The sequence below is a fragment of the Euprymna scolopes genome, chromosome 37, assembly GCF_053919585.1.
Source record: "Euprymna scolopes isolate OS-2025 chromosome 37, ASM5391958v1, whole genome shotgun sequence".
NCBI classification, from domain to species: Eukaryota; Metazoa; Mollusca; class Cephalopoda; order Sepiida; family Sepiolidae; genus Euprymna; species Euprymna scolopes.
Window position 1 is genome coordinate 17,858,062 of NC_136518.1, and position 13,572 is coordinate 17,871,633.

Here is a 13,572-nt window from a genome sequence, read left to right on the forward strand (position 1 = left end):
TATATTATAGACTAGTGAGGGGTACCCGGCGTTGCCTGAGTGTTTGGAGGTGTGGGGGGGGGGTTAAAAAAAAGTAAGTATGAAGATCGAACCCGAACTGTTGAGGCAAAGTTCTAAATTAAAGTGTGAAAAAAAAAATGCGATGTTAACCATTGCCCCACCGCGAAATGCTAACGAAAACACATTTGAATTTATTTAATTACTTGGATTTAGCAGGTGCCCGTTTTAATGAGTTAATGAGGTCAAGTTTGACTGCGGGATATTATTTATTTACTGCTGAACGCTTCCCCCCTCCCCCAAGATGTTATAGGAAAAAGACTAACCCACATGCGGCGAGCGACAAATATTGAATATTTATCTTCCCGAAATCGAGCAAATTAAATAGACAGGCGAGCTTCGTTGTTAACTGTGAGATATTATGATTTATATGTCATATAAAAAGTTTTAAAAAGTTGTGAACCGACCGACCGCTTCTCTGAAAAAAGCCTTTCGTTGACATACAGAAAAAGCGAACACACATATACATACATACATACATTTTCGCTTTTATATATATAGATAATCAAATAGGATCAATTATTCCCATCTACAAAATGACATCATAGCAAAAGAAACACTGGGATCAAACTCGAATACAAAATGATCATGCTAACAGCATATATCTCATACATGTTTTCAGCCTCGGGTTACTCTGTTTCATTACAATTCGTAAATTACTATAATTTCTCTGATTTGATTCACTCTCCCAATTATGATATCATTAGAGGTGGTAGCAAGGTAGTTTGCTCACATATCATTTTCTATTTTTACTATCCCAGTCATCACCTGAGCCACTATTTCATAGTCTATGCTTATCATGATTCTTTTCTTTTTTAACAAGGGAGTTATCACTTATCAAAGCCCAAAGACAACTCAAGGATAATGGTTAATGAATGTAAGGTGGTAGTGTAGTAATCATTAATGGTATAAATTGAGTAGAATTTTGATTATTTAAGGGGACGGCTCAACAAGAACTTGTTTACATTGGACTTGAAGGCCACCATATTGTAATCAGCTGAGAAGCAGGCCAATGGAACAATGTTCAAGAAGTGGACACTTCTGGGAATATCATAGATTGGAGCTCAGACGAGCACTTGTCATGAAAATAATGATAGAGCAGAAACAGGCTTGTGACGTCTCTTTTGAGAAAGAGGTTGCAGGGAAGAGAAAAGGGCATCGATTACTAGGTTACAAAGTCGGTTTTGAACTCTGTCAAGTCAAGATAGGTTGTGTATACTGTCCCCAGGATGCGTTTGTTTAGAAACATATGATCCTTAAACAGTTAGCATAAACGTGTACTAGCAATCAAAACACTGAAGACAGGAAATGCCATAAACAGGTTTATTGAAGGTAGATACGGTAAAAATCTTTTATTTAAAAAAAATCTTGCTCGCGAATATTCGTCAAAATTTAATATTTAAAAATATTATTTTAAAAATATATTAATTGTCGCTGAAGTTAATGTTTTAAAGAATAATTAAATAAATATTGAATTATCTTAAAAACGCACACAGACCCCCCCCCCAAAAAAAAAAACACGATACATAAAAATCAATCTTGGTTGCAAAAATCCGAAACAGAAAGACACCCATTTATTTAAATATCTTTTATTTAAATACGTTCGTTTTGTTACTTACTTAAAAAAAGGTTTTGTAAATATATATTTTTTCTTTTAAATCTTCAAAAGTTTTTTAAATATATTTAAAAAAAAAAAGAAATTGCTGGCGAATATTCGAGCATGTTTGCTATTTGACATGTTTACAAACAACCGACGCCATGTGCTTGTGCCAATGTCAAGGTCCAATCACCGGTGTTAGTTGAAATGGGCACCGTGTACCGCCAGGCGGCGGCGTCTGCTACAGGGTATCTATGCTTTTACTTGATCCATTTTTATTACTAAAACTACAAATTGTTAGGTGAAAGTACAGTTATTATATTATCATGCATTTTTTGTATTGTGCTGAAATAATAACTTTTTTTATTTTTTATTTTTTACATTGGTGAGGGGAGGGTGTTTTGTAACTATACTGTGCTTTCAGCTAACAATTTATTATTAAACAATAAGATATCGTGAAATTATAAAAACAAAGCAGATCTGCCATTTAGTTGTACAAATAGCCTCCAACCCTGTTATAAAAAAAGGGACACATTGAGTTGACACAGGTGTACATATATCGTAAACAGAAAGTTTGTTTATATTTACGTGATTATTGAAAATATAATCCTGTGATTAATTTAATTAAAATTAATGTTATTTTACAAATAAAACAGATAAATAATGAAAGATGAAGTTTTAAAATGATTAAATGTGTTTTATTTTTATAGTTTAGAAATAAAAACATTAAACAATATAAATAAAATGTTGGTTTTGTTCTCGAAAAGAAAATAATGAAAGATGAAGTTAAATATTGAATTATTGTGGAGACGCATCATCATATGCATCCGAATACAATATAAAATGTAAAATCAAACCAAAATCTTATTTGTATTGTTCAATATTTAAAATTTTAAATTATAAAATAAAAATTTTACATTATAAAATAAAACACATTTAATCATTTTAAAACTTCATTTTTCATTTCTTTTTTATTTGTTAAACAACGTATTATTTGTATTGTTTAATGTTTTAAATGTTTTAAATGTATAAAACAATAATAAATTATAAAATTTAACACATTTACTCCTTTTATTTGTTAAACAATGTGGTTAATCTAAAATAAATTATACGTAAACACACTTCTTGATATATTATGGTGATGACCCAACGTGTCCCTTTTTTTTATAACAGGGTTATAACAGACTATTTGTACAACTAAACGGCAAATCTGCCAAAAAAAAAAAATATTGTGACATTATACGTCAGTCAATTATTTTGTTTTTTTTTTACCATAAATTGTTAGATTAAAGCTTTTTTTTTTTCCCAGAAAACTTTTAACAGTTAAAATACACTTTTTTTTTTACAAGAAGTTGATTTTTATTAAAAAAAATGAATGCTTTTCTTTCATTAAAGAAATTTTTAGGTGACATACAGATACATTTCTACAAAGAAAACCGCTATTTTCTTTAGCCATAGTTAAATACAAAATTTATTTTTTAAAAGATTGTAAATGAATGAAAAGAGAAGATAAGAAAGTTTCTTCTTAATTGAAAGTCTCTACCTGCGACTGAGGTGATTGAATGAAAAGATGTAGAAAAATGAAAGTTCTTGGTTAGAAATAACCAGTCTTTTTATGAAGAATAAATCAATATAAAAAAAAGTCCACCGCTTACTTCGGGGAGAGATAGAAAAGGGTAAAAATAAAAAGTCCATTAGGGTTGGAAGTCCGTTTCCACATGGAGGAATTCATTGTATGGGGAGGGGGGTGGTTTTTGGTAACTATTCTGTGCTTTCAACTAACAATTTATTACAAAAAAACCCCCAAAAGTCTTAACGTGGGGATAACTGTGGTATTCATTCCAAAATCCATTTTTAATATGGCGTTCTTAATATGGGGATTTTGCCATTACACCAAATTGAGCCACAGCAATGCGTAGCAGGGTACAGCTAGTATATATATATATTTGTTTTCACAAGTAACAACACGGTCCTTAACAAATTTGTCCATGCAATTCCAAGAACCACTGCCGAATCAACATGACACACCATGAACAAATACCATTGAATCGACACAGAAGTTCCCAAGCAGGACCAAACAATCTCGACAAATCAGCACGATACGAAAATGCAATAATGCAGACACGTTATCAAAGCAGTGTAATTCACCCCCGCCTTCCGAATCATTTACCAGCTTGTTCTTTTCATAGCCATTGAGCGAAACTAAATCGTCACTTTGAGGTAAGATGGGTGTAGTTCATTAGTGGATTTGATTTGTAATTGAAATGTCCCGGGTTTGCTTTTCACTGCAGGTAGGCCCGACTCATACCCTTGTGCGCTTCCATGCATTCTCGGCACAAAATCGTTGTGCGACAAAGACTTTTCCAATTCTGATGGTTCGTTCATGTGCTGAGGGTCGAAGACAATATCAACGACACCACGGAATTCACTTTTAAATTAGATTTCATCGGGAAACAATTGAGAAGAAGGCTGATGATGAGTTGGGTAGAAGCCCTCCATAATGATTTTGGTAAAACTGGCTTTCACCCAAATCAAGTTTATGATCATTCCAAAGTTAAGACAAAAATCCATTATTGTTGACCCCCACCATAGCTCAAGAATAATGCTAAATAAAATTTTTTTATAGTTTTATAACAATTTTGTTCAATAATAATTCAATTTAATTAAAAAAATTTGATGTAAAATTAAAAAAAACCCCGCAATAATTCAGCAAATGAAAATATATAGGACTAACCTGAGTGCCAGGCGTTGCCCGAGTGATTGAAGGCGTGTATTGAGCAAAAAAAAAAAAAAAAAAGTGGTAGTTGGCAGGCAGGCTTGAACCTGTAATGTGGAGAAGGAAAAGAAAGTGAAAGAAAATCTGACATCTTACCACTACTCCATGACGTGAGCGGAAGTCTAAAGTATTCAGATTTAACATAGTCAATCAAAAGCAAAATATGACTTGCAGAAATGGCATTGCTTTTAAATCTCTCACGAAAGCAAATCAGACATAAGGTCGTTTTTAATGTGAGGGAAAATCAGCTCACCACAAAAGAGGGCACTCTGGCAGTATCCAAATAAATATTGTCTCAGCATGATGGGTTTCCCTTCATTGACCAAGGACCAATTACAGAACAGATACTACCTGGATCAAAGTCCAGGCGTTTACATTTGAAAAGTTTTGCTTTATGAAAAAGACAAACAAACACTGGATACGACGGCACGGTGGAAATTTGGTTAACTCAATCAAAAAAAAACAAAGATAGAGATGATATCTGTTTGTGAATGTGAGATATTACAATCTGGGAAGTATGAGAAAACTTCTCGCAGAATCTAACCGACGTGAGAAGCCCGATACAAAAAGCCTTTCGTGGACACAAACGCCCCCCACTCATTTTGCCCATTATATAATAGACTAGTGGGGGTGCCTGGCGTTGCTCGGGTGTTTGGAAGTGTGTATGTGTGTTGAGGGGGGGGGTAGATTAAAAACAAAATCCCTGGTGTTTGGAGGTGTAAAAGAAAAAAAGAATTTTTGTAGGAAGGTAGGTTCGAACCCAAAGTCTTGACGCGAAGGTGGAAAAGAAAGGGGAAAAAACATGACATCTAACCTGCTCGGCTACGAGGGGAGAAAAAGTGAAAACTGTCTTAATTTAACGTTTATAAAGTGAAAATGACAGGTGCGAGAATTTAAGAAGGTCAAACATCACGTGACTTAAGTTTGGCGCTGGAAGCCAGTTTCTGTGTATTTGTTTGTTTCCCCTGTCAAATGAATAGCAATTGTCTGATATGATGGTTTTTTTCCACAACATTAATGTCTAGGGCCGAGAACACAAATTCGTTTTCACAGTTTCGCTTTTTTATACTGAAAAGCGAAATGAAGACACGTCAATCGAAAAAAGTCTCAAAAATAGCGCGTAAAAGTCGAGCAAATTAAAGATAGATGCGACCCCCCGTTCGTAGCTTGTAGATATTATGATTTAGACAGTATATAAAAAGTTTTAAGAAGGAATGACCCGACCGAGCGCCCCCCCCAAGAGCTTTTGCCGGACGTACACAAAAAGTGCACACACTATCGGCCTTGATAAGTGGTGACACCTATGTAAAAAAAAAAAACAAAAACAAAAAACATACATACACAGACACACACACAAACACACACACATTTTTGCTTTTATATATATAGACTAGCGGCGGTTCCTGTGTGTTTGGAGGTGTAAAAGAAGAAAAAAAAAAATTTCGGTAGGAAGGTAGGCTCAAACCCAAAGCTTTGACGCGAAGGTGGAAAAGAAAGGGAGAAAAACCTGGCATTTTACCTGCTCGACTACGACGGAAGAGGAATGAAAACCATTTTAATTTAACGTTTAAAAAGTTAAATAAAGACAGATGAGTGAATTTAATGAGGTCAAACATCATGCCATAGAGGGAATGAATTCATGCACTTAACTTTTGCTGCGAGGCAGTTTTTTTGGTTTTGTTTCACCAACTTTGGCTAAACGGTAGTTTTTTTCGTTGGGTAGCAAAAGAAAAACCATCTCCCCATAAAAAGGGGAGTTAGCAATTGTCTGATATAAGGGGTTTCCCCCGCATTGACCAAATTTCATTGCTTTTCTGGACGTCCCTAGCACGAGTGTCAGGGTGTCTGGTCCTATTTACAATGCCTCCCCACGGGACAGAGTTAGACACCAGGGTCGTTTTTTAACGTGGAGAAAAAGAACAAAAATAAAAATTGTCTCAGTCGTGAAGGATTTCTCCTCCACTGACAGAGAACAAGAAATTGAAGTGCAGCATCTGAAGAACAGGGTGTCTGTTTAAGCCACGGATTTAGTTTCGTTTTTATACTGAACAGTCAAAGAAACACACGTAGACGAAAAATATCGCGAAAATAGCGCATAAAAGTCATTCAAATGAAAGATAAACGCCTCCTCCCTTTGTAAATCATAGATATTATAATTTAGACAGTATATAAAAAGTTTTAAGAATGAGTGACCCCACCGACCCTCTCCCCCAAGCCTTTTCCGGACATACACAAAAAATGCACGCAAACACACACTAACACACATTTTGCCTTATATATATATATATATAGATAAGATTAACAAGTATCCCAAACCTATAATATTAATTAAACAATGGAATGCATAAAAGTACAAAAGCCACGCCCTAAAATCACATCTAAAAAAACAATTGCATTATCGTGGTAACGGTGTGAAGAGTCATAAATATAAGTGGCTGTAGTGACAGATGTTCCTCGTGGCGTCCAAAATGAAATATGTACATTCATCTGTGCGCATATCATTCGCACATGCACTATCCTTAATGAAAACAAATAATTATATTTTGAATCAATCAGAGAACTTTCTGAATTTATTCAAAATGGTCTTTCTTCAATAAGCCAGTTGAGCTGAAACCGGTGTTTTGGTGCTTCATCATCAGGGTTTGTGTCTGCTGACATATCAAATCACACATACTCACACTTAAAAGGTGTCACACACACACACACACACACACACACACACACACACACACACACACACACACACACACACACACACACATTGACTGTTTGAATTCTTTCGTTCTTAATTAAAATCAAACCTATTCAATGAAATATTCCCAACTTTCTTACTAAACTCTCTTCCTAATATGAGATCAAATCAACATTGACTTTTAATCAAATATAATTTGTATAAATGAGCGGAGAAGTTTTGATCATGATTTCCTGACCCCTGTAAAACATGGTTCTGTAGGGGACTAGGATATATAAATACCCCAATCCCGTTACAAAAGAATAATGAAACGAATGGGAATTGAAGGAAACAAAAACTCAAGTAATGGATAAGATAAACGTCGTTTATTTGCTGTTGAAAGAAATGAACATTTTAGTTATAACATGTCTGCGCGTATGTAACCAATGTCCGTTGCAGGACTGGTGTTGTAGCAAGAATAGGAAATGTGTTTTCATCTCAAGTTTGGGTCATTATTGTTTGTTCGCGCGTGGGAATTGAAGTGAGTGTTGTAGTGGAAATGAGAATCCAGCGTGTAGGCAAGGAAGAGGATATTAGAGTTGTCATCAGTTAGTAGTCAGCTACGCGAAGGTGTTCTTAGTGGCCAGTAGTAGATGGAGAGAGAAAGAGGGAGAATGTATACATACAGTCATTAGCTCGTGCCCCATACATAGTAGGAAGTGGGCATGAGGTGCGCGTGGGCGTGAGGTGCGCGTGCGCGCGCGCCGAAACGGCGGCAGCTTGTTCGCCCAACCTCTCTAGTTGAGAGTTGGTCCTAAAAAGAGGATTAGAAACAACTTGTCTCCATGTTTTATACTCGCTTCTGGAGTGTCTTTTGCGCATGTGTATTTCCTTAGAAAGCGGAAGTGACGTCGTCCATGTGTGTGTTCGTGTTCGCGTGTGTGAGTACATGTGTATACGTAAGCGTGTGTGTATATATACGTGAATGTGAGTGTATGTACGCGAACGTGAATATGTGTACATGTGTGGACGTGGGCGCGTATGTTTGTGTGCGCGTATGTATATGACAGCTTGAAATATGAATGTGTGTTTTGTGTGAGACTTGAAAAAGGCTCGTACAGTTCTAAATTAATTGACCCAGACTCCTTCAATATCTCAACTAATGAATCCCCCTTGTTTTTAGAACTCTTAAAGTATTCAAGAACAATCTATGTTTTTTTTTCCCACTGCTGTAAACCTCCATTTTAAACAGATATAAAATATCTCTTTTGTGAACGTCTTGTTTTTATCATCCAACATTTCTCCCATTTTCTTGTGTTCAATGATAAACTTATAAACCTTAGACCGCTACATGTTTCTCCCAATTATCTGACTCTCTCTTAAATAGCTATAGTTAGCATGTGCCTACCATAAGGAAACAGTGGTCCTTGAACTTTCCGATAGATGAATAAAGCGATTATGCAAATTATGGCACTGCAGGAAGTCTGAGCTGGCAGAATAAAAGATGGATTGTTTTGCTTGACAGACGTTTTGTGATTTTTTTGGATGCTACCTCCTTCGTGTGTGAGTTTTTTGTTGGAAAAAAGAAGAATGAAAAACTGCTGTATCTTGTTTGAAAACAGAGCAAAAAATAATCTGGCTCGATTGTATTTTTTTTTTAGCTCAAAATAATTTACATCACTGAAATAGAAATTGTCTAAATCTTACAGTTCTGTAAACTATAAAAAATCATTTAAATTTTTCGTACAAAACTTGCTCCTAGACTAATATTTAGAGGGCAGATTAAATTAATATGCCCTGCAAGCTGATGGGTCAGTGTGTGACCAAATCACAGAGCAGGGACAGCGCTCCACAAGACAAAATAAGTCCTTATTTATAACTGTTACAAACTCCTATAACATAACTTTGATATTTTTTTTCTTTGTTTTTATTATTAATCGAATATTTAATGAAACCAAAAAATAAAAATTAAAAAAAAGGAGAAACTAAAACAAATTTAAAAATATACTTTATAATAATTGCAAATTTATTTTGAATTTTTATTATTTTTTTTATTTAAATCCTCCTCCACACGGACAGCATATTCCTTCATTGAATCATCTTTCTAAAAATGTAAATATTTTCTCGCAAGAAATTAAGAAAAACAAAAATGAAAGTAAAAAGACGCCGGGGCTACGCCGGATAGATATAACTGGTTGTTCAATAAAAAGGGAATTTAATGATAGTGGCTTAGTTTAAACAGTCTGTAGTAAATATCAACGTCTGTAAGGGCAAGTAACTCTACAAAATCGGTGCATGCAGAGTTACTGTTCTTGAAATATATTTGTTTTTAATTTGGCCATTTATTTCCATGTGCGTCTTTGTAATCGCCTGGAAGTAAATATGGGGAAGAAGGATAAAAGTCAACCTCTTGGTCGGTCTATTATTAGAGAAAGATTCGCCAAGAAACGACCGATTATTAGTTCGAAAGGAGACACGTTTGTAAGTTTTTTTTTTCTTAAAAGAATGTAGTCCTCGTTATCTCACGACACGTTTTGAAGAATTTTTGAAGGTGTTAATTCCTATTTCGATCACGTTAATTATTTAGAGTGAAATGAATTTAATCGACTTTTAACGGCTCCTAAAGCTTTAACGTTTCTCAACAATTGTGTGAACGTTCATCATCTAACTCTAATCCCAAAAAATTGATAATAGTCGATTTGGTAAAACCGCAGTTTAGTGGCCTGAACATAATGCGACGAAAAATTGTGTACAGACGATAAATATTATTTTATCGACGATTAAAACGCATAGGCGACCTTAAGTGCGACCATACCGGTGTCAGGTGAAACCTAGCTTCAATGAGAAAATGTTCCGATTATCGAACAGGACTTTCGGCGCTTCTACAGAATTGGGACGAGATTTTGTAGTCGATTAATGGAGTTTTCAGATTAAAGAAAAAAATGGTTTCAACTGATTTTGGTACTCCTTGGGCGTTGAGTTCCATGGCGACTAGCAGAAAAAAATAATAGTCGCTCCCTGTCCCTCCCTCCTAGTCAAGCCTGGTGCATGCGCACGTAACATTTATTTACTGATGTTGCCGTTGTAACTAAACGATTATTTGTCACTTTTACAAACATTTATTTATTTATTTTGAAAAACGTTTTACTCTTTATGAATATTAAAAGAAAAAAGCTACTAAACACATATTAATAATTTCTCATTTTTACAAACATTTGTTTTTAAATTTCTTTTAAATGACGACTTTTATCGACCTTTTTTTTTTTTTTTTTAAATAGTATTTGCGGATGGGTATGCTGACAACAAAATATCAGTTAAATTTTGGCAAACCCGAAGTTTATTACAAAAACGTTTTGTTTTCGCACTATTCAACAATTTATTCATCCGCGCATGCAAATTAAAAATATTTGTAAAAGTGGGAAATTATCAGTAAATGATTTAGTTATTATTTATTTATTTATTTTTACACCTCCACAAATGTTAAGAACAGCTTTCAGAATAAACACCATCAACCTCTCGATGTTAACAACGGATTTCGGAATAAACACCATTTTTTTTTGGGGGGGGGGGTATTTACAAAATTTAACTGATATCTGTTTTCAACATACCCATCCGCAAATACTATTAAAAAAAAAGTCGATAAAAGTCGTCATTTAAAAGAAATTTAAAATCAAATGTTTGTAAAAGTGAGAAATTATTAAGAAATGTTTAGTAACATTTTTCTTTTAATATTCATAAAGAGTAAAACTTTTTTTCAAAATAAGTAAATAAATGTTTGTAAATGTGACAAATAATCGTTTAGTTACGGCAACGTCAGTAAATATGTTACGTGCGGGGTGGGGTGGGGGGACTAAGGGATCTCTACTGTGTAGGGGTGGGATTTTGCTGCTTGTTGAGTTTGTCGGGTGGGGGGGTATTTACGTGAAGGGGGGATACAAGCGCTTGTAGTTCGTCGGAGCATCTATCATCAAAGCACTTGTAAAACAGGCAGAGGGATGCAACATTTCATTGATTGGACATAGGTTGAAGCCTAGCTGTCAGTCCGGTATTAAGTTGGCAACTCTCTTTTGAACTCTGTCCCAGAGTGAGAGAATGCACCAGCCCAAATGTGACAACAATACTCCATATATGGGCTAATGGTGGCCTTGTAGAGGTACAGGATACTCTCAGATGTAAGTAAATTTTTAACATGGTAGAGAGAACTCCCCTTCCTTGCAGCAGCCGCGGCAATGCCCTTGTAGCTGTTCCAACTCATATTCTCTGTGAATGTTAAACCGAGGAGTTTGAGCGAAGTACTTTCAAGTAATGTATCTTTAGCCATAGCTATTTGTGGGTGAGAATCTTATGAATAACATGCTTGAAATATATATGTTCAAAATAATCACTAGAAAAAAAGGAGTTGCCATACAAACAAAAGTATACATTTTGCGTACCAGATTTTTGGAAATGTTGGCTCAAGCTGCCATAAATTGTTGGAATATGCCGAGCGAATGCTGATCAAGTTGATCAGCCAATGAGAAGGCAATAACAAACATGCTTAGCCAATAAAAATTGGAGCAGACGATTTTTAATAAATTCCAAGAAAAAAAAATTTTATCATGCACAAATTTAATCAGTGTAACCTCCCCCCCATAAAAACAATGTTGAAAGTTTTCCTAAAAATTCTTTTCTTGTAAAAAAAAAAAAAAAAAATAGAAAAAAATTCCAAATTTTTTTAACAATAAACATTAAAAACTAAAAAAAAAATTCAACTTTTTGATCTTAAAATTCTTTAAAAAATGTTTCTATTCAAAAATAAGACAAATAAACTTTTGGTAGGTTGTTGTATTCTATTTTATTAAAAAGAAATTCACTGTTTGAAAGACTCAATAAATAAAGATTTTACGGTGGAAAAGAGCAGACAAGTGTGAAATTGTTTTTTATAAATATTGCTACTTATTAAAAATAAGTTTTTTTAAAAAAAATTTTTGAATAATAGTTCCTGTCCAGATGTACTCCATCCTAGGATTTACTTGGCTCTTATATAAGTAGAGAATTGCATCAGCAGTGAGATATCTATTGGAGCGATAAAATGGTCCAACCATTTTTCCAGTGACCTACGCAACTGAATTGATGTATGTGCTCCATTTCAGGTCACGAGTTAGTCAGTTCCAGGAGCTTATCAAAATATAGAGCTTCCCCAATACGGGAGCCCTTTATTTCAGTTTAGGCCAGATGGGGGTCAGGAGCAAAAGAGAGAAGCTTGGTTTTAGCTGTATTAAAATTAACCAGTCACCTTTTTCCCCATTGCACCACATGCTCAAGATCAGAGGAGAGATCTTGGTCATTTTTGGTCTTGAAGTGTTGCGATAGATAGCAGTATCGTCTGCATAAATGTCTACTGTCTACAAATCGATGCAATACACATGAAAAAATTGAAATGGCTTTAAATATTTCAATAATGGCATACATAGAAAGAGCTAAATGAGCTAAGAAAGAATTTTTTTATAATTTCTTAAATCCGAGTAAAGTTAAGGAAATTATGAACATTTTTGTGCCTTGCATGTTTCTTCTCTTTGTCGCATTTTTACACTACTTTTTCAGTAAAAATGTTATATCTTTGTTAAAACACAAGCTTAAGCAATGAAATTTGCCATATATTTTTGTATTTTTGTGCAAGGAATCAGAATATGCTACTGAAAATCTCCAGAAGTTAACGGTTTCCAAATAATCTGCAGTAGATGCACATAAACATTAAAAATGCACCTAAACCTTTAAAATGTCACGTATCCATGAAAAGAGAAGTTAGAGAACTCGGTTGAATTGTAATGCATTTTATGTACAAGAAACTGAAATCTAAATCTAGGACTATTTAAAAATGAATATATTGCAATATTTCTTTGGTTTATTGTAGAGTAACACCATCCGATCCCCCCCCCCTCTCCATCCTTCGCATCTGACTACCTCTCCGAAATATGTGATTTTACCTTTTTAGGCAATTATGTGTCAACATCCTGAAAAACTTTAAAGAATGATAAACAAAAATTATTTTAGAATTTAATGTTTGTAATTAAGTTTTGTAAAAGGAAGTAGAAAACCAAAAAGCATCAATGACGTTTCTGAATTTTTTAGATGAGGATCGGGCTACTATTCTCATCTTGAGTGTGATTTTCACAACATTTTGATCAATATAACCTCCGACCTTCTTCAGGTGTATCTTGTCGAACTTGGGAATGTTTCTGTCGAACTCTGGAATTTGGGCGGAATTTCGAGCGGAACCCTTTATTTACTTCACGGGGGTAGCGTGCTCTTGTTTCGTCAGCCATGACTGGATAGAGGTCCTAAGTAATTTGCATATGTATTTTTCGGCCGCCCACACTGAGGATTGAACCTTCAACCTTCAGGAGGATATCACTTTTACAATTGATTTTTCCCCAGTACTCTAACCACTGCGCCATGGGTCTTAGGAAACCATCTTCAGACAGCCTGATC

The 13,572-nt window shown here is 34.7% G+C and overlaps 1 protein-coding gene across 1 annotated transcript in view; it reads left to right on the forward strand.

The window, feature by feature from the left end:
* The first annotated feature begins 9,396 nt into the window (after nt 1-9,396).
* Nucleotides 9,397-13,572, forward strand: part of LOC145261108 (large subunit GTPase 1 homolog) — a 62,602-nt gene continuing 58,426 nt past the window's right edge. Inside the window, exon 1 of the mRNA XM_080119325.1 lies at nt 9,397-9,582. Within this exon, the coding sequence (XP_079975451.1) occupies nt 9,484-9,582 (99 nt within the window). The 5' untranslated portion in view covers nt 9,397-9,483. The remainder of the gene's footprint in view (nt 9,583-13,572) is intronic.